The 23,677-nt window shown below is 49.3% G+C and overlaps 1 protein-coding gene across 1 annotated transcript in view; it reads left to right on the forward strand.

The window, feature by feature from the left end:
* MTMR3 (myotubularin related protein 3) overlaps positions 1-23,677 on the forward strand; it is a 204,373-nt gene that overhangs the window by 172,825 nt on the left and 7,871 nt on the right. Inside the window, 7 exon segments of the mRNA XM_020996651.2 lie at positions 1,772-1,885; positions 9,270-9,475; positions 10,116-10,247; positions 11,416-11,527; positions 14,903-15,098; positions 16,298-16,483; positions 17,975-18,145. Coding sequence (XP_020852310.1) covers positions 1,772-1,885; positions 9,270-9,475; positions 10,116-10,247; positions 11,416-11,527; positions 14,903-15,098; positions 16,298-16,483; positions 17,975-18,145 — 1,117 coding nt within the window.

Raw genomic sequence — 23,677 nt, forward strand, 5'->3', positions numbered from 1 at the left:
TAGGTGAATTTTAAGGCATTTAATACAATCATTCTTGGTCACCTGTGGATAATAATAACTCAAAATACTTTCCTCATTACCCTGTGAATTAAGCCGTGAATGTTATTTTCCCCATTCTGTAGAGGGGAAAACTGAGTTTCAGGGCAGTTATTTAACTTGCCCATGGTCTCACAGCTCGGAAACATCTGAACTTAGACTCAACTCAAGTCTTGAGGTACCAAATCCAGTTCTTGTTTCATACTCTGCCATCCTACCTTGAGATGTCTTATGGTCTTCTAGAAATTGGAAGCAGGACACGGAAAATAGCAGCTGACTTGGAGAGAAGCAGGAGACATAAAGGTTAGATCCCAGCATCAGACCTTGCTGCTCTCTTCCTGGGCTGTTGAGTGGCGGCAAAAAAAAGCCCGCTGAGAAGAAGATTGTGGCACCTCGGGAGAGCCTCCTCTGAATTCAGCATGCCCTCCAGTGGCTACCAGAGACATTCATTGATAATTAACAGAGGGCATCTCCGACTTGATGTGCTTCTGGAAAGCTTCCTATACCAGCATGAAATCATGGCTACATTTATTGGCGGCTTCTCCTTGTTGGCCTGGGTAGGAGAGTGACCGCTGTGTTGATGCACTCATTTTGGTCAGGCTGTGGGCTTCGAGCTTCGGCTTATACCCATTAGTTGGGACATCTCAACCTATCTATCTGTCGGCCAATTCTTCCAGGCCTGTAAAGCATTTGGAAGGGTGACTTTGATATCTCGGGCCATGAGTTCTGCCTCAGTTTTCCTCCAAATGAAGCCCAAAGAATCGCTTTCTGCTGGCTACTTGCTTCTCGACTTCAGGAGGTCATTCTTTTTGGCCCAGTAGTTCTAGGTTCTCATAGTTGGGGGGGGGGGGACCTCGGAGGTCTCTGCTTGATCCAGCAATGCAGAATTCATCAGGCTTCCCAGTCCACTTGCAGACAGTTCTTGCTGTTTTCTTAACAAACCTGCCTCTCCATCTCTCCATCTCCCCCCACCCCCACCCAGCTGCTTGCTGTTCTTCCATTTAACAGCCCTGCACATATTTTTAGACAGCTGTTGTGTCCCTGTAAGTGTCCTGGTTTCTTTTTCAGTTTAATGCCTTTTGTTTTTTCCTGATACCCTCCAATCCCAAGTGCTCTCCAGCTGATCCTCGCAGACCTCTCATCCTCTCCCCATCCACTTGGCTGTCCTCTGCTTGTACCTGGCTTTGCCAGGGTTCTGCCATGTGCTGCTCAGAGCTGACCCACCAGCTGTGGGCAGCCAGGACAAGGACTGAGAGACTGCCCCTGCTTTTGTGCTAGATGCTGGGCCTCTCCAGAGTTAGGGACACAGAGCTGGCTGGTGCTCAGGCAGGCGCAGTGGAGGAACGCCAAGGACACGAGCGACCAGCTGTGGCACTTGGGGAGGAAATGGGATCCCATGAAGACGGAAGAGCACGCTTTGAATCGGCTCTGCCATACCCCCACTGCTCCTCTCTCAGCCTCAGTTTCTTTGTCTGGAATATGGGGACAGTAATTCTGCTGCCTGTCTTGTAGGATTATTTTAAGGAAAACGCTCCATAAAAAATGGGTACTGTTGGTGCTGATGTTATAAAGTGTTTGCCATGGTGCCCGGCGCATAGTAGGCGCCCTATGAATGCCCCTCATTAATCTGTTCGTTCACTCTTGTCTGTCTGTTTTGTCTAGTGCCAGCCTGAGGCCTCAGCAGCTGCCCTGTGTCGGCCCCTCTAAGATTTCTGTTTCTGTCTTCAATTTGTAGGCTGTGTGGCAGCTACCCTCAGGAGCTCATCGTGCCAGCCTGGATTACCGACAAGGAGCTCGAAAGCGTAGCGAGCTTCAGGTCCTGGAAACGCATCCCCGCTGTGGTCTACAGGTAAGCTGGCCAAGGCGCTGTGGGTCTTTGTGGTCTCTGGTACCTGAAGGTGCTATTGGCTCACTTCTGACCCGAAAAAAGAGAGTGGAAAGGATGAATTGGGCTGGAGATGAGATGGTTTTGAAAACCGTAGCATCCAGCAAAGCCTTGGGTATCCCCACTGTGGTAAAAGTGCTGCCATAGTGCTGTGGGTTGAGGTTACAAAAGAAATCATGGAAACCTTCTGATCTCTCACCTGAAGCAAGGGTCCCATGTTGAGTATCTCTCACTGATTATTCAGCTTCCTGAAGACTTGTAAGAAAATGACACCTTCCTTGTCTGCAGAGAGCTTAGGTCAGGAGGGAAGTAGAAGATGGTGCCGTGTCGTGACCTGACACCAGTTACAGGGCAGTGATCGGAGTGGGAGCAGCATCTGTGTGTTTTCTTAATAACTCGAGGTTTACAACACTCTTTCCTCACCAGAACCCTTTGAGGTTGGAGATGCACCTGTTATCCCCAGGTCACAGATGAGGAAACAGGCTCAGAGAGGTGACTCTGTTGGCCCAAGGCACAAAGGCAGCAAAGCCCTCCCACCCTGATTCCAAGTCTGTGCTTTCTGTGCCACTGCACAGGAGACAACAGAGAACAGTGTAATGGGTGACTCAGTTATAAATGTCATGTAGCACAGCCAGGAAGCACAGAGAGTGCCCATCCCAAGAGGGTCATAGGCCGGAGGAGCAGCGGTGAGAGCGAGCCGGGCTGCCTGTGGGGAGGCTACCTGGAGGAATAGGGCTGTGAGCTCGAGACTCAGAGAGACAATGCTGCTCGGTCAATGTGTGACTTTGGGCAGGTTCCCTTCATCTGTCATGTGAAGGTGTTGAACTCCGTAGTCTCTAAGGGCCCTTCCAGCTCTATGGTAGATATATTTGGGGTCCAGCAGACTGAGGTCTGCCTCCCTGTGGGAGGGGAAAGAGTAAACCAGGTGTGGAGAAGACTCTTCCAGAGGCCAAGGTACGGTGCCAGAGCCACATTGTCAGGCATTGATTGAGGGAGGGTGGGGTGAGCCTGAGAGGAAGAGCGGTTGCAGCGTGTGTGCTGGCAGTGTTGCTCTGGGCCTCCAGATCTTACATGTAGCTGGGAGAGGATGACTGGGCATCTTGATTTTTCTGTGGAGTTTTTCTAGTTTCTCTCCATTAGAAGCAAAAACACATATAAAGGACAGAACAGTGGACTTCAGATGAGGACCTAGGTTCCAGGTTTGGTGCTCTGCACCGTCCTAGCCCTGCAACTGTGACTCACGTAACCTCAGTTTCTTCTGTGATTGAAGGCCATCCCTAGAGTTTCTTCCTGCTCAAAATTCTGATGTGCTGAATCACTTGGACTCTTAGGTGTGGTGGAGATGACACTGTCTTCCCTGCCATGGAGGCATATTGGAGGAAAGGAGTGGTTCTCTTTCAAAGGCTGGAGAAATGGCAGCTCTGACCCTGGTTTGATGCTGTGCGGCTGGGCTCCTGTTTCATTTGAGGCTGTCATGGACTTGTCATCTTGGCCTTGTCTCTCTCCACGCTTTCCTTCACTCTCTAGCCATTGTATCTCTGTTCCTGGATGACTCTGTCTGCCTTTGCAAGCACCTGGGAAAGGGCCCCTGCTGGGCCACGAGAGACGCGCTTCCCCCAGCTACGTCCCTACTGGAGGCCAGGGCAAAGCAGTGGCCACAGGAGACTGACCATATCACTATAGGCAAGGAGCCAGCCTGGGAATGTGACGGAGCCGTCTGGATCTCCAGCCTTCTTTCCCACTGCATCACACAAGATCCTCTTGGAACCAGCCAAAGGAGGGAGCCTGCACCCTGGAGGACCCCCTGAGGAGAAGGAAAAGTCCCTTTTTCACCTCATTCAGTCCTGGGCCACCTGAAGACCTGCAGTGATCAGATTCCCAAAGAAGTTCTTCAGATACAGCTGGCTTGGACGTCTTCTCTGACATGGCACTGCTTTGGTTCCCAGGAGTGTTTTCTTTTCTCCAGTCAAACGTGCTCAGCTCATTCCCCTGAGCCTCCCAGGGTGAGACTTGGTGTGCCCCAGCCATTCTTTTCTGCCTTATTGGGGGGTGCTGCAGCAACTCCCCCTTTATTATTGAGAACTGGACCTGAGGACGGGAAAGAGAAACCCTTCCTTCCTGAGCCAGGACGCCCACCTTCTGTGCAGGCAGCCCCACATTGGCTCCCGTGCAGCTCACAGACGGGCTGTGTCTGTGCCCATTTCTTTGGTGGTCTTTCAGAATGCCACATCCCCTCACCCCCAATTGCAACACATCTTGGAAGTCATCTGGTCCAGCACTCGAATTTAAAAGAGGAAGAAGCCAGGCCCGGAAGAGGGAGATGACCCACGTTTGTAGCCCGGGGACCTGAACCCAAATCTCTTGACATCCTGTCTTGTGCTGCCTGTCAGTGCCCCCTACGTGGGCGGGCCTGTGCGAGGCACCGTGGGACTCTACCCAAGAAGGCCTAAGCAGTAGGTCTCACCCTTAGGAGCTGATTATTCAGTCTGAACTCCTGGAAGCAGGCTGCTGCGAGTGGGCTTCATGTGTACCTAGAGAAGATCTCATGCCAGCTGGGGATGGTGTGCGTGAGGAGGAAAGGCAAGAGCCAGAGGCATGGCTTGGGGTCCTGAGAGATATTAAGCCTGGGTGACACAGAGGTTGGTGCTACCGTGGACGGGGCTGTCCTGGTCACAAGGCCTTTGTTCAGATTCTGACTTCTACTAGTCAAGGGGCCAGGCAGCTTAGCCCAAAGGTTCTGGGGGAATGAACCTGGTACTTCCCACCTCACTTAATGACTCAGGGCTCCAACAAAATCATCTTTATCACATACATTGTAAACCAGAGCTGTCTTGTTGGTAATGGGGCTGGGGCTGACCTTTCCTGCAGGGACCAGTGCTGCTGGGGCAAGTGCAGAGGGAACTGTGACAGGGACCAGGAGCTTAGTGAAGGCAAAACTGAACTTTGTAAGGGTGGCCTGGAGACGGTCCAGCCCAGCCAGAGTCAGACAAAATCCCACTGTAGCTGGCCAGGCCTGGGCTACAGCAGCACAGTGCCACCTGCTGTTGGAGAGGGGCGGTGCCAGGCCCGCTGGCCCTAACAAGCTGGGATAGGCAGGCAGGCAGGCATCCAGTATGGGGCAAGACCTTGGGCAGTTGAGCAGGCCAGGCTCCATGACTTTGGAGCCACATGGAAGATTTGGGAGGAGTTTTTAAAAACTACCTGCTGCCATGAGTGTTTATAGTTAGTTTCAAAGCTGCTCAGAAAGGAAATGCTTGGTTTTAAAAGTTGCCATGATCTCTAGCTCTTATTTCCTCTTCAGTAGAATGGTCCTTTGAATCCATGAGAAAGGCTGAAATAGCACATGACTATAGCCATGTCTCGTTTATCTACTTACCTACGGAAAATTTGACTCCTCCAAAAAGCACCTGCTCCCCCATACCTCAGGGAGAGGACATTAGCATATTCTCCTGTTTGTGTCCTATAAGAGGTGTATCTACTGACTGGGAGAGTTTAAGCCCCATTTGTAAAGTAGCCCCTTAAAGATTAAAGGCTTTTGAGCCTAAGATTGACTATCCAGGCTGACCATGGAGTGGACCATCAGGGCTACTAGCATTCAGAAGTTGGTATCAGCCAAGCATTCCTTAAAGACCCTCAGACTCTGCATAGCACCATTTTAGGTGATACAACCAAGGGGTTTTTTTTTAATCCTATGTTTTTCTTCTTTTATATTTTGAGTTCTAAATTCTCTTCCTCCATCCAGCTCCTCCCTTACCCCTTGAGAAGGCAAGAGATATGATACCCATTATATATGTGAAGCCATGCAAAATATATTTCCATATTAGCCATGTTGTTAAAAAAAAAAAAGAAAAAGAAAAAAGAAAGTGGAAAAAAATTATGCTTTAGTCTGCATTCAGAGTGTGTCAGTTCTCTCTGGACAGGGATAGCATTTTTCCCACACACGTCCTTCAAAGTTGTTATGGATTTGATGAGAGTAGCTACGTTTTTCACAGTTGATCGTTATATAGTATTGCTGTGACTCTGTACAGTGTTCTCCTGGGTCTACCCCACTGTACTTTGCATCGGTTCACTTAAGTCCTCAGTCTTTTCTGAAACCATCCTGCTTGTCATTTCTTACAGCACAACAGGATTACATCACAATCTTATACTATAACTTGTTCAGCCATTCCCCAATGGGTGGCATGCCCTCAATTTTCAGTTCTTTGCTGTCACAAAAAGAGCTGCTGTAAATCTTTTTGTATGTACAGGTCCTTTTCCTTTTCTTTGATGTCTTTAGTCTAGACTTAGGTCTAGGGTTAGGTCTAGGTCTAGACCTAGCTGTGGTATTACTGGGTCAAAGTTTTATAGCTCTTTGACCATAGTTCCAAATTGTTCTCTGGAGTGGTTGGACCAGTTCATAACTCTGCCAGCAGTGCATTAGTGCCTCCATTTTTCCATATCTCCTCCAGCATTTGACATTTTCCTTTTCTGTCATGTTAGCTAATCTGATAGGTGTGAAGTAGGTCATCAGAGTTGTTTTAATTTGCTTTTCTCTAATCAGTAGTAATTTAAAGCACTTTTTCATTTGATTTTAGATAGCTTTGATTTCTTCTGAAAACTGCCTGTCTATTTACACCATTTATCAGTTGGGAAATGGCTCTTATTTTGATAAATTTGGCTCAACTCCCTGTATATTTGAAGATTTTTGACCCCAATTCCATTTTCTCAAAATAGAATTGGAGCTTTTAAAGTACTTGAGGTATCACTGTTAAAAATTGACCCATGCTTCAAAAGAAAGAATAGAATAAATGGGGGGGCAGGATAAGATTAAGGGAAATAGAGTTAGTTTTTCACAACGTGTCTACTATGGACATGTTTTGCATAACTGCAACATGTACAACCTATATTGAGTTGCTTGCCTTTTCAATGAGGGTGGGTGGGGAGGGAGGAAGAGAGAAAATTTGAAACCTAAAGTTTTAAAAAAATGTATTCACATGCTACTGGGAAATAAGAAATACAGGAAATGGGGTACAGAACTCTATCCTGCCCTACAGGAAAATAGAAGGGGAAGGGGATAAGAGAAGGGGGGAGAGATAGAAGAGAGGACAGACTAGGGGAAGGGATATTCAGAATGCATGCCGTCTTGGGGGTCGGGGGAGGGGCGAGATGGGGTGAAAATTGGGAACTCAAAAACTTGTGAAAGTGAATGTTGAAAACTAAAATAAATAAATTTGAATAAAAATTGACCCATGCTTAAGAAAGTTTACCCTTCGTAATTTTGGAAATTGGGAGATTATTGTCCTGATAGGATACAAGAGTTTATTTCATTGTATACATATAATACATCTGTATACACTAGAAATAACCTTGAATGTAGAGTCAGGAAGGTTGGGTTCAGTTCCTAGCCTTTCCTCACTATGTAACCCTGGGTAGGTCCTGTCCATATATGAGCCACAGTTTCTTATCTGTAAATTGGAATTGAACTAGATCAGAGGTTCCCAAACTTATTTGGCCTGCCTTCCCCTTTTCGAAAACAGAAAAATTGCTCAGCACCCTCCTGGGAATCTACTTTCTTTAACCCTTTAATGATTTTTTTGGTTTAAATTTGTGTCATTTCAAAAAATATATAAATTTTTTTAAATGATGCATCTTAAATTTAATAATTTACTGTAAATTTGTGGGGGGTTTCCTTCTTTGAAATTTTGATGATGCAATCTTATGTCACATAACCATACAGTATCGTATTGTAAACAAGTCATTACACGCGTGTATTCCTGCTGATGCATGCTGGACTTGCCAACAGTGTACAGTATGCTTGCCCACTAACACTTGCTTGTTAAGACCTGTTGGCGGACTTGACCACTGATCAGTTATAACTTGCATTTTATGTGTTTATTTGGATAATGATAGAGTCATTATGATTTTAACTCTGTTACACAACAGATGTAACATGTATAAATAATTTTTCAAAATTTTCTTCTCTTTGGTTTACTTATGCTTCCACCACCCCTGTAATTTTATTCAACACCCCCCCCAATTACACCCAAAGCTACACAATGGGTGACATTGCCCACTTTGAGAACCTCTGAACTAGATGATCTTTAAGGTTTCCTCCATATCAACATCCTACACACACACACACACACACACACACACACACACACAGAGTGCCAAAACCAACCCCAGAACATTATGTTGGGGGTCCACAGACTTGGGCTCTATGAGCCACATCTTGCAATATTAAGAACCTGTTTTTCTAGTGCCTTACAGTTAACATAAGTGCTTTCTTTACAGCTGTTTTCAGGGAGAGGTAGGACACTTAGTCTCCCTGTTTTCAGGTTCACAAAGGGGAAAGGACTTGCCCACAATCATACATTTGTTGCTTTTTTGTTTGCTTTAGTGAATTTTTTTCAGTCAGCAAAAACCCACCTTTTGTTCCTTCTCTTCTCCCCCCCTCCCCACCCTAAGAAACAAAGAAAAACAAAACCCCTGTTATAAACATATGTAATATAGCAAAACAAATTTCCACATCGACCATGTGTTCAGGAAGAAAAAATGGTTTCATTCTGTCTTGTGAGTCCTTCACCTCCATATCAGGAGATGGACAGCATGTTTCATCATGAATCCTTCGGCACTGTGGTCGATCATTGCTCTGATCAGAGTTCCTCAGTCTTTCAGAGCTTTTTGTCTCACAGTGTAAATTGTTCCCTTGGTTCTGCTCTCTTCCCTCTGTGTCCATTTTACAAGTCTCCTCATATTTCTCCGTCTCCCTATGCCAGACAAGCTGGACTGTGAAGTTTTTTCCTTGCATTTCCTGATCCGAATTTAGTCTGGTGAATTTTCTAGATGTTTGCACAAGTTGTGCTCTTCCACTATCTTCCACCTCCCTCACAGTCAAACACTTGTAAATCGCATGCTGGGTCCTGAACTCGATTCTCTGGATTGGGAGCCTAAGGATCTCTCTGTCAGACTATTCTGTCATCGATTAGGTGTGTAACCTTAGGTGAGATCATGATGACTTTTCCCCTCAAACTTTACACGGCACTGTGCTTTACATCTGTCAGATGGGAACTGTGTTACCAAGCGTCCTAGTTGCTCTCTGTGTTCCATCCCGACTAGACCCAGCCCCCATCTTGTTAGCCTTTCGTGTTCTTGTCTGCTAAGTGTGGAGGCTGCCTGGCTGCAGGCCACTGTTTGCTGATTTTACCTATTTGTCCAAGGTTATGCACCACCTGATTCCCAAAACATTCAAGACTGGCCTGTGTGTTTTTATTTACATAGGAAGGAAATGCCTGTTGAGAAATTTTACCTTCATCAAGTAGCTGCCTTGTAGACCCAGGGCTTCTTTTCATGGCTTCTCTTTCGCCAGGCACCAAAGCAACGGGGCGGTCATCGCCCGCTGTGGGCAGCCCGAGGTCAGCTGGTGGGGTTGGCGGAATGCTGACGACGAGCACCTCGTGCAGTCTGTGGCCAAAGCCTGTGCCTCTGACTCCAGGTCTGGCGGTGGCAAGATACTGAATGGAAATTGCTCTAGGGAGTGTTCCAATGGAGGTGACCTTTCGGACGTAGAATTTGGTAAGCTTATTAGCCATCTTCATTTTTGATAATAACAGCCTGTGGCTTTTCTCCCTCCCCACTCTGCAGAGTTTGGTACAAGAGCGTGAGTAGAAATAATCCCCATCTGCTTGGCCCAGTTAAGCGGTGCTGAGGCCTGGCCAAAGGTCAGGGCCTGGGATAGTGGAGGGACAGCAAGTGTCGAAGTTTCTGCTACAAGAGCAGAAGACCCTGTGTTACTTTAGCTCTTATTGAAAATCTTTGTGGAAGTATAACAAAAAAGACACTAACTTCCAAATAAGGAAGGAACTGATTAAGTAGTTTTCCTTCTTAATAGCTGTCTTGCCCTCTCTGAACCTGTTGTATCATGTTTAAAAAAATAAAAAGGGTAGCGTGGTCGTGTTGGGAAGGGAGCAGATGGCTTGGCTTTTAAGGTGCCTCAAGGCTCTTGTTTGACACTTGAGTGTCTTCTGCTTTGAGTTGCTTTGCATCGTCCAGAACAGTCGAAGCGGGCCCTGGGAGAGTCAGGGAAAAGAGAAGAGAATCCTATTAACTGAGGTGTGTAAATGTTAGACTCTGTCTGCCTGGGACTTTTGTTATAGACGATACCTGGCAAGAACTGGTAACAGAGAAGTAGTTATTTTCCTCTGGTTCTCCTTAGATTCTTCCCTGTCAAATGCTTCTGGAGCAGAGAGCTTAGCTATCCAGCCTCAGAAGCTTCTCATCTTGGACGCGCGGTCCTATGCAGCAGCTGTGGCAAACCGAGCCAAAGGAGGTGGCTGCGAATGCCCAGGTAAGTGGTGGGACCCACGGGCCTCTGGTCCCAGTGAGTCCAGCCACAAGCTTCTTGGTTGGCCTGAGACAAAAGGCCAGGGCCCCAGCCATGTGCTCATCCTGCTGGCTCCATTGTGGCAGGCCTGGGCTTATCTGTGGATTCCTAACATGACAGTTTGGGGATGTTTTTCAGAGGGAGATGTATGGCGCACGAAGCCCATTAGCATCCTTTCCTTCCTGTGTGCCAGCCTTCCTGGTGATAAGGAAAGGAAATCCCCTTCTATTATTAGGGTTGTTCATGTTTGGAAGCTTGTTGTGAATTAAAAAGACCTTCTCAGTGCTTCTTGGATTTCTTGCACATATACTGGTGGCTGCCCCTCAAGCCTGCTTCTTGGGGTCTCTGGGGTGCACAGTGGAGCCTACAGCCACGGTCCCTCCAGGAAGGCCTAGAGCAGCCCCTCTTCCGGGGAAGGGAACAGGCCTGGCCAGAATTTGTCCCTCTGGGCCTCGTCAGTTTCCTGTGTGGGAGGCTAAGCTAAGATGGGAAAATGGGAATGCCTTGCCATCTTTTACAGAGTGTTATTCCATCCAGGGCAGAGGCCCTTGGCTCAGGGACCCTCTCCTACCACATTGGTGTAGGGAGAGGTGTGAGTGGCACCACACACACACACACACACACACACACACACACACTCGCACATGTGCGTGCGCACACACATACGCGCTCGCGCGCACTCACTCATATGCTCACGCGCACACACACTCACACGCATGCGTGCATACACACTCTCACATGCGCGTGCACGCTCACACACACATATGCGCTCGTGCGCACACTCATGCTCACGCGCACACACACTCACGTGCACGCGTGCATACACACTCACATGCGCGTGCACGCACACACACACACACGCGCTCGCGCGCGCGCACACACTCACACGCGCGTGCATACACACTCACACGCGCGTGCACGCTCACTCTCTCTCTCACACACACACACACACACACACACACACACACGGTAGGCACTGCCTCCTAATGAAGGCCCAGGCCTCATCGCCACGTCCCCGGGCCTCATCGTGGCCTGCGTCTATGGCTGTAGGGGTGGCTTTGATTGCAGGCTGCCATTCCTCCTCCCTGCTTGTGTGGCTTCCTCATGTCCTCTTTCTCGTTGTTCCCTCCAGAGTATTATCCCAACTGCGAGGTGGTGTTTATGGGGATGGCAAACATCCATTCAATTCGGAAGAGCTTCCAGTGCCTGCGGCTGCTGTGTACACAGATGCCAGATCCGGGAAAGTGAGTATGGCCTCCCTGCCCTGTGTGCCCGTGCCTCTGCCCCGAGAGCCTCCCGGCAGGGAGCCCACCTCTCTTGCAGGGGAGCACTCCTTGTCTTGTTTGTTACGTTTCTTCTACGCCAGCTCACAGGAAAAATAGAGCAAAGATTAGGCCCTGGTGAAGTGTTTAAAGATGGAGAAAACAATTGCTGATCATCAGAGTAGAGAGCTTGTCCTCTAAGTTTTCCTGGAACCTCTCCATCTTCTGCTGGTGTTGTTTTGGCCAAGGGGAGTTTATCCCAACAGCTCCTATCTCTGAGGCCCTTGATGTTTGCCAAGTCTACCTCACCCACATTTGAGAGGCACCACAACATTGTGAACCAGGTGGTGCTGGCATTACTACACTTTAACACAGGGAAACTGAGGCTAAGAGAATGAAATGACTTGCTCAGGGTCTCTCAGTCAGCCATTGTCACCACTAGGACTCAGAGTTCTCCAGACCTTTCTCCATGGCATTAGACACTGGCATCATTCAAATACTAGCATTTCCCTTCCTCCTGACATGCTTTGGTTCACGTAGGCTCTGTCCCAGAGAGAAGGGAAGTTCATTCTTTTCTAGGAGTTACTTCTGAGGCAGTGCTGGCCAGCCAGCGTTAGCCTGAAACTTCCCCAGACTCACCGCGGAGCAGTGAGTTCTGCTGTGGGCTGGCCGTGGTGATTTCCAGCTGTTAGGTGAATCAGTGTGCCTGCCTCCCCTTTACTGGCCAAGAGCTTTCCTTAACATTTTTGGATTATGAGAGCTGCAGAGGAGTTTGATGAACTCGCACCTTGGCAGACCAGCTGTGCTCGTTCTCATTGACTGTTTGAATAGCACTGATGAAAGGAGAGCCTGTTTGCAAGAGAACCCTGACAGAAGCCTGCTAACCCTTCCCCTCCTCCATTTCCCATGAGGCTCAGTGTGCTGCCTGAGGGAGCAGAGAGGCCTGGCCAGGGACCACAGGGGTCCACTTCCTCCTTGCTGAGATGCTTGACGAGGCAGGGTCAGGCATGATGGCCTGGGTGGCTGGAACCAAGGCCACCTGGCCAGCATTCGGTTCAGGTCATCATGGTAGTAAACAGCCCAGCAGTGTCAGGTAGAACCAGGCTTTGGTGGAGAAACTGAACGTCCAGCAGCGCTGTGACAAAGTCTTCTCGGCGGGCCTGCTCTTGGAGCCTGATGAGCACCGAGGGTTCTAGCGAGAGCCTTCCTCTGCCCCCCAGACTTCCCAGCGTGGCTCAGGACCCCACAGGCTCTGCACGGGCCACAATGTCTAGTCAGATGAACTTGGGTCAGGAGAAAGGGTCACAAAGGGAATGCAGGTGGCCAGTCCCAGGTGGCAGAAGATGGGTCCACAGTGGTCTGAACAAGGCTGATGGTTTGAGGGTAGGAGGCAGGCGGGTTTTCACTGTCATCCTGCTGCTCCTTGGGTCCAGCGCAGTTTCCTGGTCACAGTAATACAGTGTGGGCATGGAAGTGTCATGGAAGATTTTGTCTCGGAGGTGGCTCATGCTTGGATTTAGCGTAATGGAGGTGAGGGAGGAGCACATTTCCCAAAGGAGCATCGAGCTGGGCAATGGACTGTTGTTCAGGAAGAGGCAGTAGGCCACTGTGCCTGGTGTGGGGGGTGCTTGAAGGGGACAGTGGAGTGAAATAAGCCTGGCCAGGCAGGGAGGAGGAGGAGCCACGCTGAAGCCAGTAGAGATTTGTGCAGAGAAGAGTAAAACTGTTCCTAACTGTTTTAGGCCTCTCTCTGTGGCAGCTATGCAGAGGAGAGACTAGGCTGGGGAGGAGTTAGAAAGCTCTGAAGGGACAGGGTAGAGAGAGAGCCACAGGTCCCATCACACTGGATAGGTGAGGAGGGATGGGGAGGGCTAGACTAGAGACTCCAAGGTTTTGAACTCGAGGGATTGGAAAGATGGAGGGCCATCAGCAGAAATGGGGAAGCTTGGACATGGGGAGGAAAATGTCCGGCAGAACATTCCTCCTTGAATAGGAGGAAGCCGCGTATCAGAAGCGACGGCCTAACGTGGAGCGTTAGCACACGTGGCTTGGCCGCCTCAGGAGGGAGGGCACTTCCACTCGGAGAGTGTCTTCAAGCACAGGCTGGGTGACCACTTGTTAGCGAGGTTGGAGAAAGTCCTTTCTGACTCCTGAGAGAGAGTCCGTAAGGTGAAGGACTGGGCTCTGACATGATGAGATGATCTAGGGGCAGAGTTGGTGCTAGTCAATGCCAGCTTACATTTCTGTGACACAGGCCTGTAAATCATCTGGTGAAAGGATCCTCCCTGCTCCACAGATGAGGAAACTGAGGTTCAGAGAGGTGTCCAAGATGGGCTGGTGTGTTTGCTGACATCGGCGTCTGGCATTTTTAGGAGCTGGCTGGAAGTGGAGGTTCTGAGACTTGGCGTGACTTGCCGGTGGTGGTCCTGCAGAATGTGTCAGGGCTGGTCTTGGCACCCCACCCTCCTCTTCTCTGTGCCTGCCTTTTGCCACCACATCACGCTGCCTGTGCGGTCTGGGCAGCTCCCGTGATGAGAGTTCTTGGGGGTTCCCACAGCCCTTGTCCTACGGGAGGTCGCCAGGGAGGAGCCAGGCCTGGCCTGTGTAAGTGGAGGAGCGCACACTCTCAATGCCTCTCTCCTCCTGGTCCGCCGAGGGCTTGCTCTACAGTCAAGGTGCTTCTTGTGGTCCTGCCCTTTAGGGCCAAGCAGAATGAGCCAACCCCCTCCCCCACTTCCACAGACAGCCTTCCAAATATTTGAGGACAGCCCTCATGTCCACCTTCAGTTGATGATAAACAGGTGATGATGATGATGATGGTGATGATGATGTCTGCCCAGGAGCTAATTAGCTCCAGAGTGAGCAAGAATGTGCAGAGGAAGTTGGAACTGGGATAACGTTTTGTTTGTCTGGCTGCACTTGGGATGGGAGAGCTCCCCCAAAAGACCAGAGGCACTGCTGTGCTGTTCCCAGTCCTGCACACAGTGCTTGCAGGCCAGGCCACAAGCTGTGCTGAGTTTCAGGGTGGGCTGTGAGGCTCATGGCCCCAGGATTTGCCCTGGCCACGAACCTCTCTCGGAGGCCCAGCCTCCTCTGCTCACTGAGTCTCCTGGAGGGCCCTGGTACATTATGACTTGTGCCTGTTCCTGACCTCCTCTTAGTGTGGGGATGCAGGCAAGATCCCTGCCCTAGAGCCCACTCATGGATGATACTCCAGTTTCTTGTTCGATTGTTCAGCATTTCAAGGGACAAAATAACTTGTCTTTGCTCTTTAATTTGCTGTGTTTGTAGGCCTGTTGCAGGAAACGGCCAGGCCTGAGTGCTCCCGTCATCCCATATCTGTCTCTGTCTCTCTAGTTGGCTTTCTGCTCTCGAAAGTACCAAGTGGCTGCAGCACCTCTCAGTGCTGCTGAAGTCAGCGCTGCTGGTTGTCCACGCCGTGGACCGTGATCAGCGGCCAGTGTTGGTACACTGCTCTGATGGCTGGGATCGGACCCCCCAGATCGTGGCACTCTCCAAGCTCCTGCTTGATCCCTACTACCGAACCATAGAGGTGTGTATGGAGAGACAGGTTTGTTGTCCAAGGTGGGGGTCGGTTCTTGCAGGGGGAAGCCTTCTGTGGCTGCTGGCTTGGCCTTCAGTGCCTGTCACTATTCCTCCTCTCGGGAGCATTCAAGACAGGTGGGAACCTGCAGCCTCGAGGCCACATGTGCCCTTATAGGTCCTTGGGCGTGGCCTTTTGACTGAGTCTGAGCTTTACAGAACAAATCCTTTTATGAAGGGGATTTGTTCTGTGAAGTTTGGACTCAGTCAGAAGGCCACGCTTGAGGACCTAGAGGGCCACCTGTGGCATTGAGGCTGCAGGTTCCCCACCCTTGATTTAAGAGCCCCCCACTGCCTTTTGGATGAACTCCTAGCGCCCTTTGCTGACATCCCATGCCAACCCCCTGTCACATAGCTACAGTCTAGCTTAGAGCACTCGTCCTCCTCTGAATGCAGCTCCCTCTTCATCTCTGTGCCTTTGTTCAAGCCGTCCTCTGCTGGCGTCTCCCATCTGTGTGTGGCATCTTCCTTATCCTTTACAGCCCAGCTCCAGTGATGCTTCTACCATGAAGCCTTCCCTGGTCTCCTCAGGTAGAGGCGATCTTTCCCTCCTCTGATTGTGGAGCAGATTGTTCTCCCTTTCCAGATTCTCCTTTGTATTAGTTATCTGTATACCTGCCTTCCCTCCCCCTGACCTCCCGCCAGCGAGCAGCTGAATTTGTCTCTGTATCTCCTCCTCTGGGGCCTTGAACCTTCTGGGCACTGGATGAATGGAAGAATGACAGTGAATCACTGTGGAGGTTGTGGCAGCTGCGTTTCCATTCATCCTCATTTGCTTTGGTCCCGTACAGGGTTATGTGGTGGTATCGGCAGTGACTTGTGCTCTCCCCATATCAGACAGCCAGAGGGGGTCGGGACCTGTTTGCTTTGGGCGCCTGGCCTGCCGAGAAGAAGGGAGGGTCACCCCAGGAAAATGTCATGTGTCCAGGGCACTGTGACTCCAGAAATACTGTTTACCTTACTGGGCCCAATTAGGGGAAGTATCTAAGAAATTTGGGTTAACAGGAGCTGGCTTGTCAGGGCAGGTAAATCCTGGGGCTGGGGGAGCCCGTCCAGTGACTGTCAAGTTCCACTTTGAGGATGTGAAAGGGAAAAGATGGAGCTTCCCCTGACCAAGCAGCAGTGACGGATCTGCTTCTCTCCCCCCAGGGTTTCCAGGTGCTCGTGGAGATGGAATGGCTGGATTTTGGCCATAAGTTTGCCGATCGCTGTGGCCATGGAGAAAACTCGGATGATCTGAATGAGCGTTGTCCTGTGTTTCTGCAGTGGCTGGACTGTGTCCACCAGCTCCAGAGGCAGTTCCCTTGCTCTTTTGAATTCAATGAAGCATTCCTTGTGAGTCTGGGGCTCTCTGATTAGGTGGGGCTGCAGGCTTGAGAACGGTGTGGGGGGGGCAGGAGAAACTCTTTTTCTCTTTCCTGTTAAATGTCATTGCCACTTGGGGGGGACTCACCAGAAAAGGGCAGCGTAGGAGGAGGGCAGGTACAAAGGCAGAACTCTAAAACTAAGTTAGCCGCATGATCACTGACACAGCCTGGGGGACCCAGGTGAATGGTCACTGGAAGGTGCAGTAAGAGGACATGGCGTGCTCTTTCTCCACTTGGATTGCGGCTTGCCCTTGTGAGAGAAGTGTGCTGCGAGGGAGAGGAAGAGGGTTTGCCTGCTGCAGATCAGCCAAGTTCTCCTCATCTGTAAAAGGAGAGGAATGATACCTTTAGTAACTACGCCACAGAGCGATTGGGGAAGGATTGAACAAAAATTTAGAGACATAACACTACCACCCCATTGCATATGGTGTGTGTGTGTGTGTGAGACAGAGAGAGAAATGAGGCACCTTGGTGGAGTGAAGAGAGAGTTAGGAAGGCCTGACTGGGTGTGAGTTCTGCCACAGCTAGACACTGCTCAGGGCAAGCCCTTCACCTTGGCAGTGCTCACAGATGGTCTCTGGGACCCTCGGGGGCAGGGCAGGGCGGGTGGGCTTCTGTCTCCTCACCTCCCAGTCCCCAGGATCCTTGCAGACCTTCAGGTGTCACGGGAGCATTTAGCATCATTCTGTCTCCTCGTGGCTGTGGCCACTGTCTGTTGTCATAGAGTCTGGGCTTTGTTGAGCATGGTTGCCTGAGACTGTAGGAGCCGGGGCTTCCCATTGGGTCTGTAGCAGAGGAGGTGCTGCTTTCCAGGACGCACCCCCTGGAGGCGGTCTCGAGTGGCCTTCCCATCGGGAGCCCCAGCTGTCCGACCCCCACACCGGCTCTCCTCTCGCCAGACCATTTTTATGTGGGGGTGGGGGAGGCAGACAGGAAGTCAGGGATCACTTTCAGTTCTAATGTCTGTGACTTTTATTAGGACTTAGCAAAATTAGAGAAGAGATCCAGTGAACACCATTAACAATAGCATGGTTTGGCGTGTTTTCTCTGGGGCTACAGTTAGCCCTCCTGTTTCATGGCACTGAGGCTGCTTGAGGTTTATGTAGCAAGAGGCTCCTGATTTATTCTTGATTTTGGTAGAGAAAGAGGTCATTTTCCCTGTGGTGAGATTCTGAGTACAGCAGACCTTCCGTTTGGTTCAGAACTCGCTCTGTGACCTCTCTGTGTGTCTTTGGGCCTTCGGTTGTGGCTCAGGAGTGATCCGTGTTGAAGATGAGGGTACACGGACAGTCTTTGGGGCTGAGCTGGGCTCCTCACACGAGGTTGGGGGGATCTGGGCCCACCTTCACGGGAGTGGAGGACAGAGTGGTCCCTGGGGGTGCTTTGGGTCAGGCGAGGGCTGAACGAGGGCGGTGGCCCGCCTTGCCCCTCTTGACGCTGCTCTGGTGGCTCTCTGCAGGTCAAGTTGGTACAACACACCTACTCTTGCCTCTTTGGAACATTCCTGTGCAACAATGCGAAGGAGAGAGGAGAAAAACACACTCAGGAACGGACCTGCTCCGTCTGGTCTCTGCTTCGGGCGGCCAACAAGGCCTTCAAGAACCTGCTCTATTCTTCGCAGTCAGAAACTGTGCGTATGTCTTGGCCTTCCCCAGAGACTCACAGGGAAGGCTCAGGGGCGGGGGCAGCCAGAAGGAGTGCGGGGCACCAGGGTGCTCCCCCTTGGCTCCCTTCTCTCTATTTAGTGCCTGTTTCCTGAAAAGACCGTGGTTGTGAGCAGAATCCACTTCATGTCTGACACCCCCCCCCCGGTGATAACCATGTTTATAGAGACTTGGCTGCTACGTAAAGCGTGTTCTAGTCTGTAGCGCAGCAGTTCTCCGAAGCAGGCCAAGTGAGTGTTTTTATCCTTAGAGTACTGAGGTCAAAAGGGAGGCCCATTATGGGTCTCCCTTTGTGAATGACTAAAGATGGCAAGCCAGGCCTAGAGTGCGAGGCTTCATGGCCCCAGACTGCGCCACGGGGGTCAGACGGCCTTGACTGAGCCTCTGGCTCTGCCTCGTGTGTCTGGTCCTACGGCCCACAGAGGGAGCTCAGCCCATCACTGCATTTGTTCTCACATCACACACAGGATGGGGCTGCCTTCCAGTTCGGGATGCCTTCCCCTGGCTGCAGGTTATTCTAGTTACTACAGTGATCTTTTTGTATCTTCAAAATGAAAAGCAGAAATTACGAGTTGACTCTGTGGGTGTGTCTCTAAGCCTTTGTCTTGTGGTTTCTGTGTCTGTTGTGTGTAGGGGAGGATGTCTCTGTATAGGGGTGTGTGTGTGCACACATGTCTGCGTCTGTGTGCGCTCAAACTCCAAGAAAGAGAGATTGAGGTTCTGGGCTGATTTGTAGAAAAGATCATGACAGTGACCGTTTTCAGCGCTGGTTCCCGCCCTTACCCCAAAGGTAACAGCCCTCTTGAAAGGGTGGTAAGCCAAGAAAGGGAGTCGTGATGGGGATATTAAGCTGTGATAATATTCCCTTTGTCAGAGGGCTTTTTTCAGCTCTGAGGAGGAGTCAAGGAGGCTCCTCAGAGGAGCTGGCTGGCTTTGTTGGCTCTTTAATATGCTTATCGCTAGATCCCAGCCATCACAGTATAGATTGAAGCCAGCTGTCCCTGCCGCTTCCACCCCCTTCCTGCTTTCATGGGATCTGCTGGGAGAGGAACAGGAGCAAAGGGCCTTCTTTCACCGTGATTCATTTAAGGAATCCTGTAAAACAGACTTAACTGTGTTTTGTGAACTCATGTGGAAGGCCAACTTGTGTGCCGAGGGAAATGACAGTCATGGTAGAGCAGACACCCCCTTTCTCAAGCCGTCAATTTTGTTGTCGGTTGGTAAACGTTGATTAGGCTCCTGCTGTGTGCCAGGGAGACAAAAAGAGGAGCTAACTAATAGTCTAATAGGAGAGACAACAAGCTAACACTTATATATGGACATGCCCTTTAGAGGAGAAATAGGAAGGAACAGAAGAGAAGGGAGGCACTAGACCAAAGAGGGGAAGGCTTCCTGGAGGAGACGGCATGGTTGGCGTGCATTCAGGAAACCAAGGAAGTCAGTGGGTGGAGATGAGGAAGAATACACTCCAAGCATGGGGGCCAGCCAGGGAAAATGCCCAGAGCTGAGAACTGGACACCAGATAGGGGCCTGTGGAGTTCGTCCTGGAAGCTCTATTATTTATATAATTATGGAAGAGCCACACAGGGCCACCTGCACTTTAGGAAAATCATGTGAGTGGCTGAATACCAAGTGGACCGGAGGCAGCAGCTCCCCTGCAGCTATGGCAGTGGTCCAGGTGCTGCAGAGGTGAATTGACAGGCCTTGACCACAGTGTGGATTTGAGGGATGAGAGACAATGAGCAGTGCAGGAGGGAAGGTAGGAATGGAAAGGGCATAGGGAAAAAGATCATGAGTTGTTTTGGACATGTTGGATTTAAGATGTCTACTGAACATCTAGCTTGAGATGTCTGAAAGGCAGTCGGAAATGAGTCACTGGCGGTCGGCAGAGAGATTAGGACAGGATAGGAATATTTGAGAATCATCAGCGTAGGGATGGTAAGTAAATCCAGAGGAGCTGATGAGATCACCCAATGAAGTAGTATAGAAAGAGAAAAGAAGAAGACCCAGGGCGGGACCCTGGGGGACACGTAGGGTGAGGGGGTGATCTGGAGGAGGAGACAGAGAAGGCGGGGTCATAGAGCTAGAAGGAAAATCAGGAGAGAGGGAGGAAGAGAGAGACAGACAGAAAGAGAGAGACAAAAAGGGAGAGAGAAAGGTGTCCCAGAAACCTAGGAGGAGAGAGTGATCAACCATGTCAGAGGCCAAAGAGAGGTGAAGGAGAATGAGGATGGAGAAAAGGCCCTTGGACTTGGCAACTCAAAGATCATTGGTACCTTTGGAGAGGGCAGTTTGGTGGAGTGATGAGGTTGGAAGCTGGATGGCAAGGGGGTCAAGAAGAGAATAGGGGGAGAAAAGGTGAAGGCATCTATTGTAGATGGCCTCTTTGTGGAGTTAGCTACCAATGGTAGAAGAGATATAGTGTGATAGCCGGGATGAAAGGATCAAGTGAGGGTTTTTTCGAGATAGGGGAGACCTGGACATGTTTGTAGTCAGTCAGGAAGGAACTAGTAGAGAGGGAGAGATTGAAAATAAGTGAAAGAGGGGCAGCTAGGTGGCACAGTAGATAGAGCTCTGGCCTTGGAGTCAGGAGGACCTGAGTTCAAATCCAGACTCAGACACACGACACTGGCTGTGTGATCCTGGGCAAGTCACTTAACCCAAATTGCCTCACCGAAAAAAGAAAGAAAGAAAATAAATGAAAGAGTTGGGATGACAGAGGGAAGCATCTGTTGGAGGAAATGGGATGGAATGGAACCACTTGAACAGGAGGAGAGGTTAACCCTGGTAAGGAGTAAAGCTGCCTCTTCATGTGAGACCGAGGTAAAGGAGGAGAAATGGACGTGTGTGAAGTGAGATGAGGAAGAGGGGAGGGGAAGTGGATGGGAAATGGCCTCATATGTTGTCTGTAAAATATGAGATTCCCAAGGTTCTCAGCTGAGGCAGAAGGAGAACGGGGCGTCATGGAGATTGGAGGAGGGGTGAAAAGGGCCTTAAGAGCCTCTGTGGAGAGCTGGGAAGCAAGGGGCTAAGACACGGATCGCCGAGCAGCAGTGAGGGCTCAGCTGAGGCCGTGTAACGTAGATTTATAATTCTGGCTGGTGACATGGGCGTGTTGTCTGATACAGATGACTTGTGAAGTAGTAAAGGAAAAGCATCACATTTTCCTGTCCTCGTGAGATCTCACAGTGGCATGTGGCCATCCAGATGGCTTCCACTCTGGGCTACGGAGACTTAGCTGGCCAAAGGACAACAGGCCTGGAGCTGGTGTTTCCACTGGATTTTTATGGTCAGGAAACAGCACAGGCTAGAGTGGGCGGGATTTAGAACTGCAGAGGATCTCAAAGCTAAACCTCTTCTTACTTTTTCTGAAGAAGAAGTGTATCCTTTTTTTTTTAAACTTTGTCTCACCCCCCTCCTCATAGAAAAGAAAAAGCAAAAAGCAAAAGCCTCGTAACAAACATCCATAGTCGAGCAGAACAGCTTCCCACATTGGCCGTGTCTCATTGGGAGCCCGTCACCTCTGGGTCTTGATGGGACCTCTGGCATGGTTGTTGGTCAGGGCATTGATCAGAGTCTTTCAACGTTTATCAGCTTTGTCTTTTACAGTGTTATTGTTTGTGTCTAAATTGTTCTCCTGGTTCTGTTCCTCACTTGGCTCTCGTCAATACTTGCAAGTCTCCCAAGGTTTCTCTGAAACTGTCCCTTTTGTCATTTCTAGTGGCCTGAAGACCTGAGTTCAAATCCAGCCTCAGCCACTTGCTAGCTGTGTGACACAGAGCAAGTGATTTAACCTGTTTGCCTCAGTTTCCTCAACTATACAATGGGGGTAATAATACCACCTACCTCAGAGCGCAGTTGTGAGGATCACCTGGCATGATGATTATAAAGCACTGAGCATAGTGCTTGGCACATAGGGGGTACTTAATAAATGCTTATTCTCCCACCCGCCTGTGCCTTCGGGGTGTAGGCCTACTCATATCATTGCTGGGTTGTAACTTTTGAGGCATAGATCCAAATCACTTTCCAGAATGACTAATACTGTCATACAACTCCACCAATAGGGTGTTAATGTTCCTGTTTCTCACAACCTTTCCAGTAATTGTAATTTTCCTTTTTTTGTTATCTTTGCCAATCTGATGAGTGTGAGATAGAATCTCTGAGTTGATTTGTTTTGCATTTTCTAATTATTAGCAATTTGGAAAATTTTTTCATAGGGCTATTTATTGGTAACTTGAATTTCTTTGTTTGAAAGCACCTATTCATATCCTTTGGTGATTTGCTGGTTGGGGAATGGCTCTTGATCCTTGTAAGTTTGAATCTGTACCTTAAATATCTTTTTTTTTTCCTGTAATCTCATATGTTTCATTTTTTGCATTTATCTTTAAAAAAAATTATTTTCAGTTCCAAATTCTCCCTCCTCTACTCATTCAGAAGACAAGAAATATATTTCCATATTAGCCATGTTGAGAAGAGAAAAAAGCAAGAAAGAGAGAGTGAAGGAAAAATCTGCTTCCCAATGCATCAGTTATCTCTCTGGAGATGGAAAGCATCTTTATTCATGAGACTCTGGGAATTTTCTTGGATCACTGTCTTAATTAGAGTAGCTGAGTCATTCAGAGTTGATCATCATAGCATGTTGCTGTTGCTGTTGCTGTGTGCAGTGTTCTTCTGCTTCTGCTCACTGTACTTTGCATCAATTCATTTAAGTCTTCCCCGGTTTTTCTGAGAGCATCCAGCTCATCATTTCTTATAGCACAATAAATTCCATCACAGTCATCTACCATGCAGCTGTTCCCCAATGGATTGGCATCCCCTTAATTTCCAGTTCTTTGCCACCACAAAAAGAGCTGCTGTAAATGTTTTTGTACAGATAGGTCCTTTTCTTCTTTCTTTGATCTTTTTGGTATGCGGTCCTCATAGAAGTATTTCAGGGTAAAAGGGTAGCACAGTTCTATGGCCCTTTGGGCACAATTCCAAATTGTTCTCCAGAGTGGTTGGATCAGTTCACAACTCTACCAGCAATGCATCAGTGTCCCATTTTCCCCATATCCTCTCCATCATTTGTCATTTTCCTCTTCTGTCATATTAGCCAGTGTGATATGTGTGTGAGGTGGCACCTCAGAGTTGTTTTAATTTGCATTTTTCTAATTTTTAGTGATTCAGTTCCGTATATATCTTGAGAGGGAAATCTTAATCAGAGAAAATTAGCATGAAGGCTTTTTCCCAGTCAGCAGTTTCAAAGGGAAGAGGTTTTCCCAGTGTTACGTTGCTAGAAGCCAGGCACCAAGATGAGTCTTGTCCCTCCCGAGTCTGGTGCTCTCTTCATTCCAGTCAGCTGCCTAGGTGGTGCAGTGGATAGAGCACTGGCCCTGGAGTCAGGAGGACCTGAGTTCGAATCTGGACTCAAACATGTAACTCTCACTAGCTGTGTGACCCTTGGCAAGTCACTTAATCCCAATTGCCTCATATTTAAAAAAAAAAAAAGGAGCAGCTAG

The sequence above is a fragment of the Phascolarctos cinereus genome, unplaced genomic scaffold (genome assembly GCF_003287225.1).
Source record: "Phascolarctos cinereus isolate Bilbo 61053 unplaced genomic scaffold, phaCin_HiC Scaffold_4;HRSCAF=312, whole genome shotgun sequence".
Taxonomy (NCBI): domain Eukaryota; kingdom Metazoa; phylum Chordata; class Mammalia; order Diprotodontia; family Phascolarctidae; genus Phascolarctos; species Phascolarctos cinereus.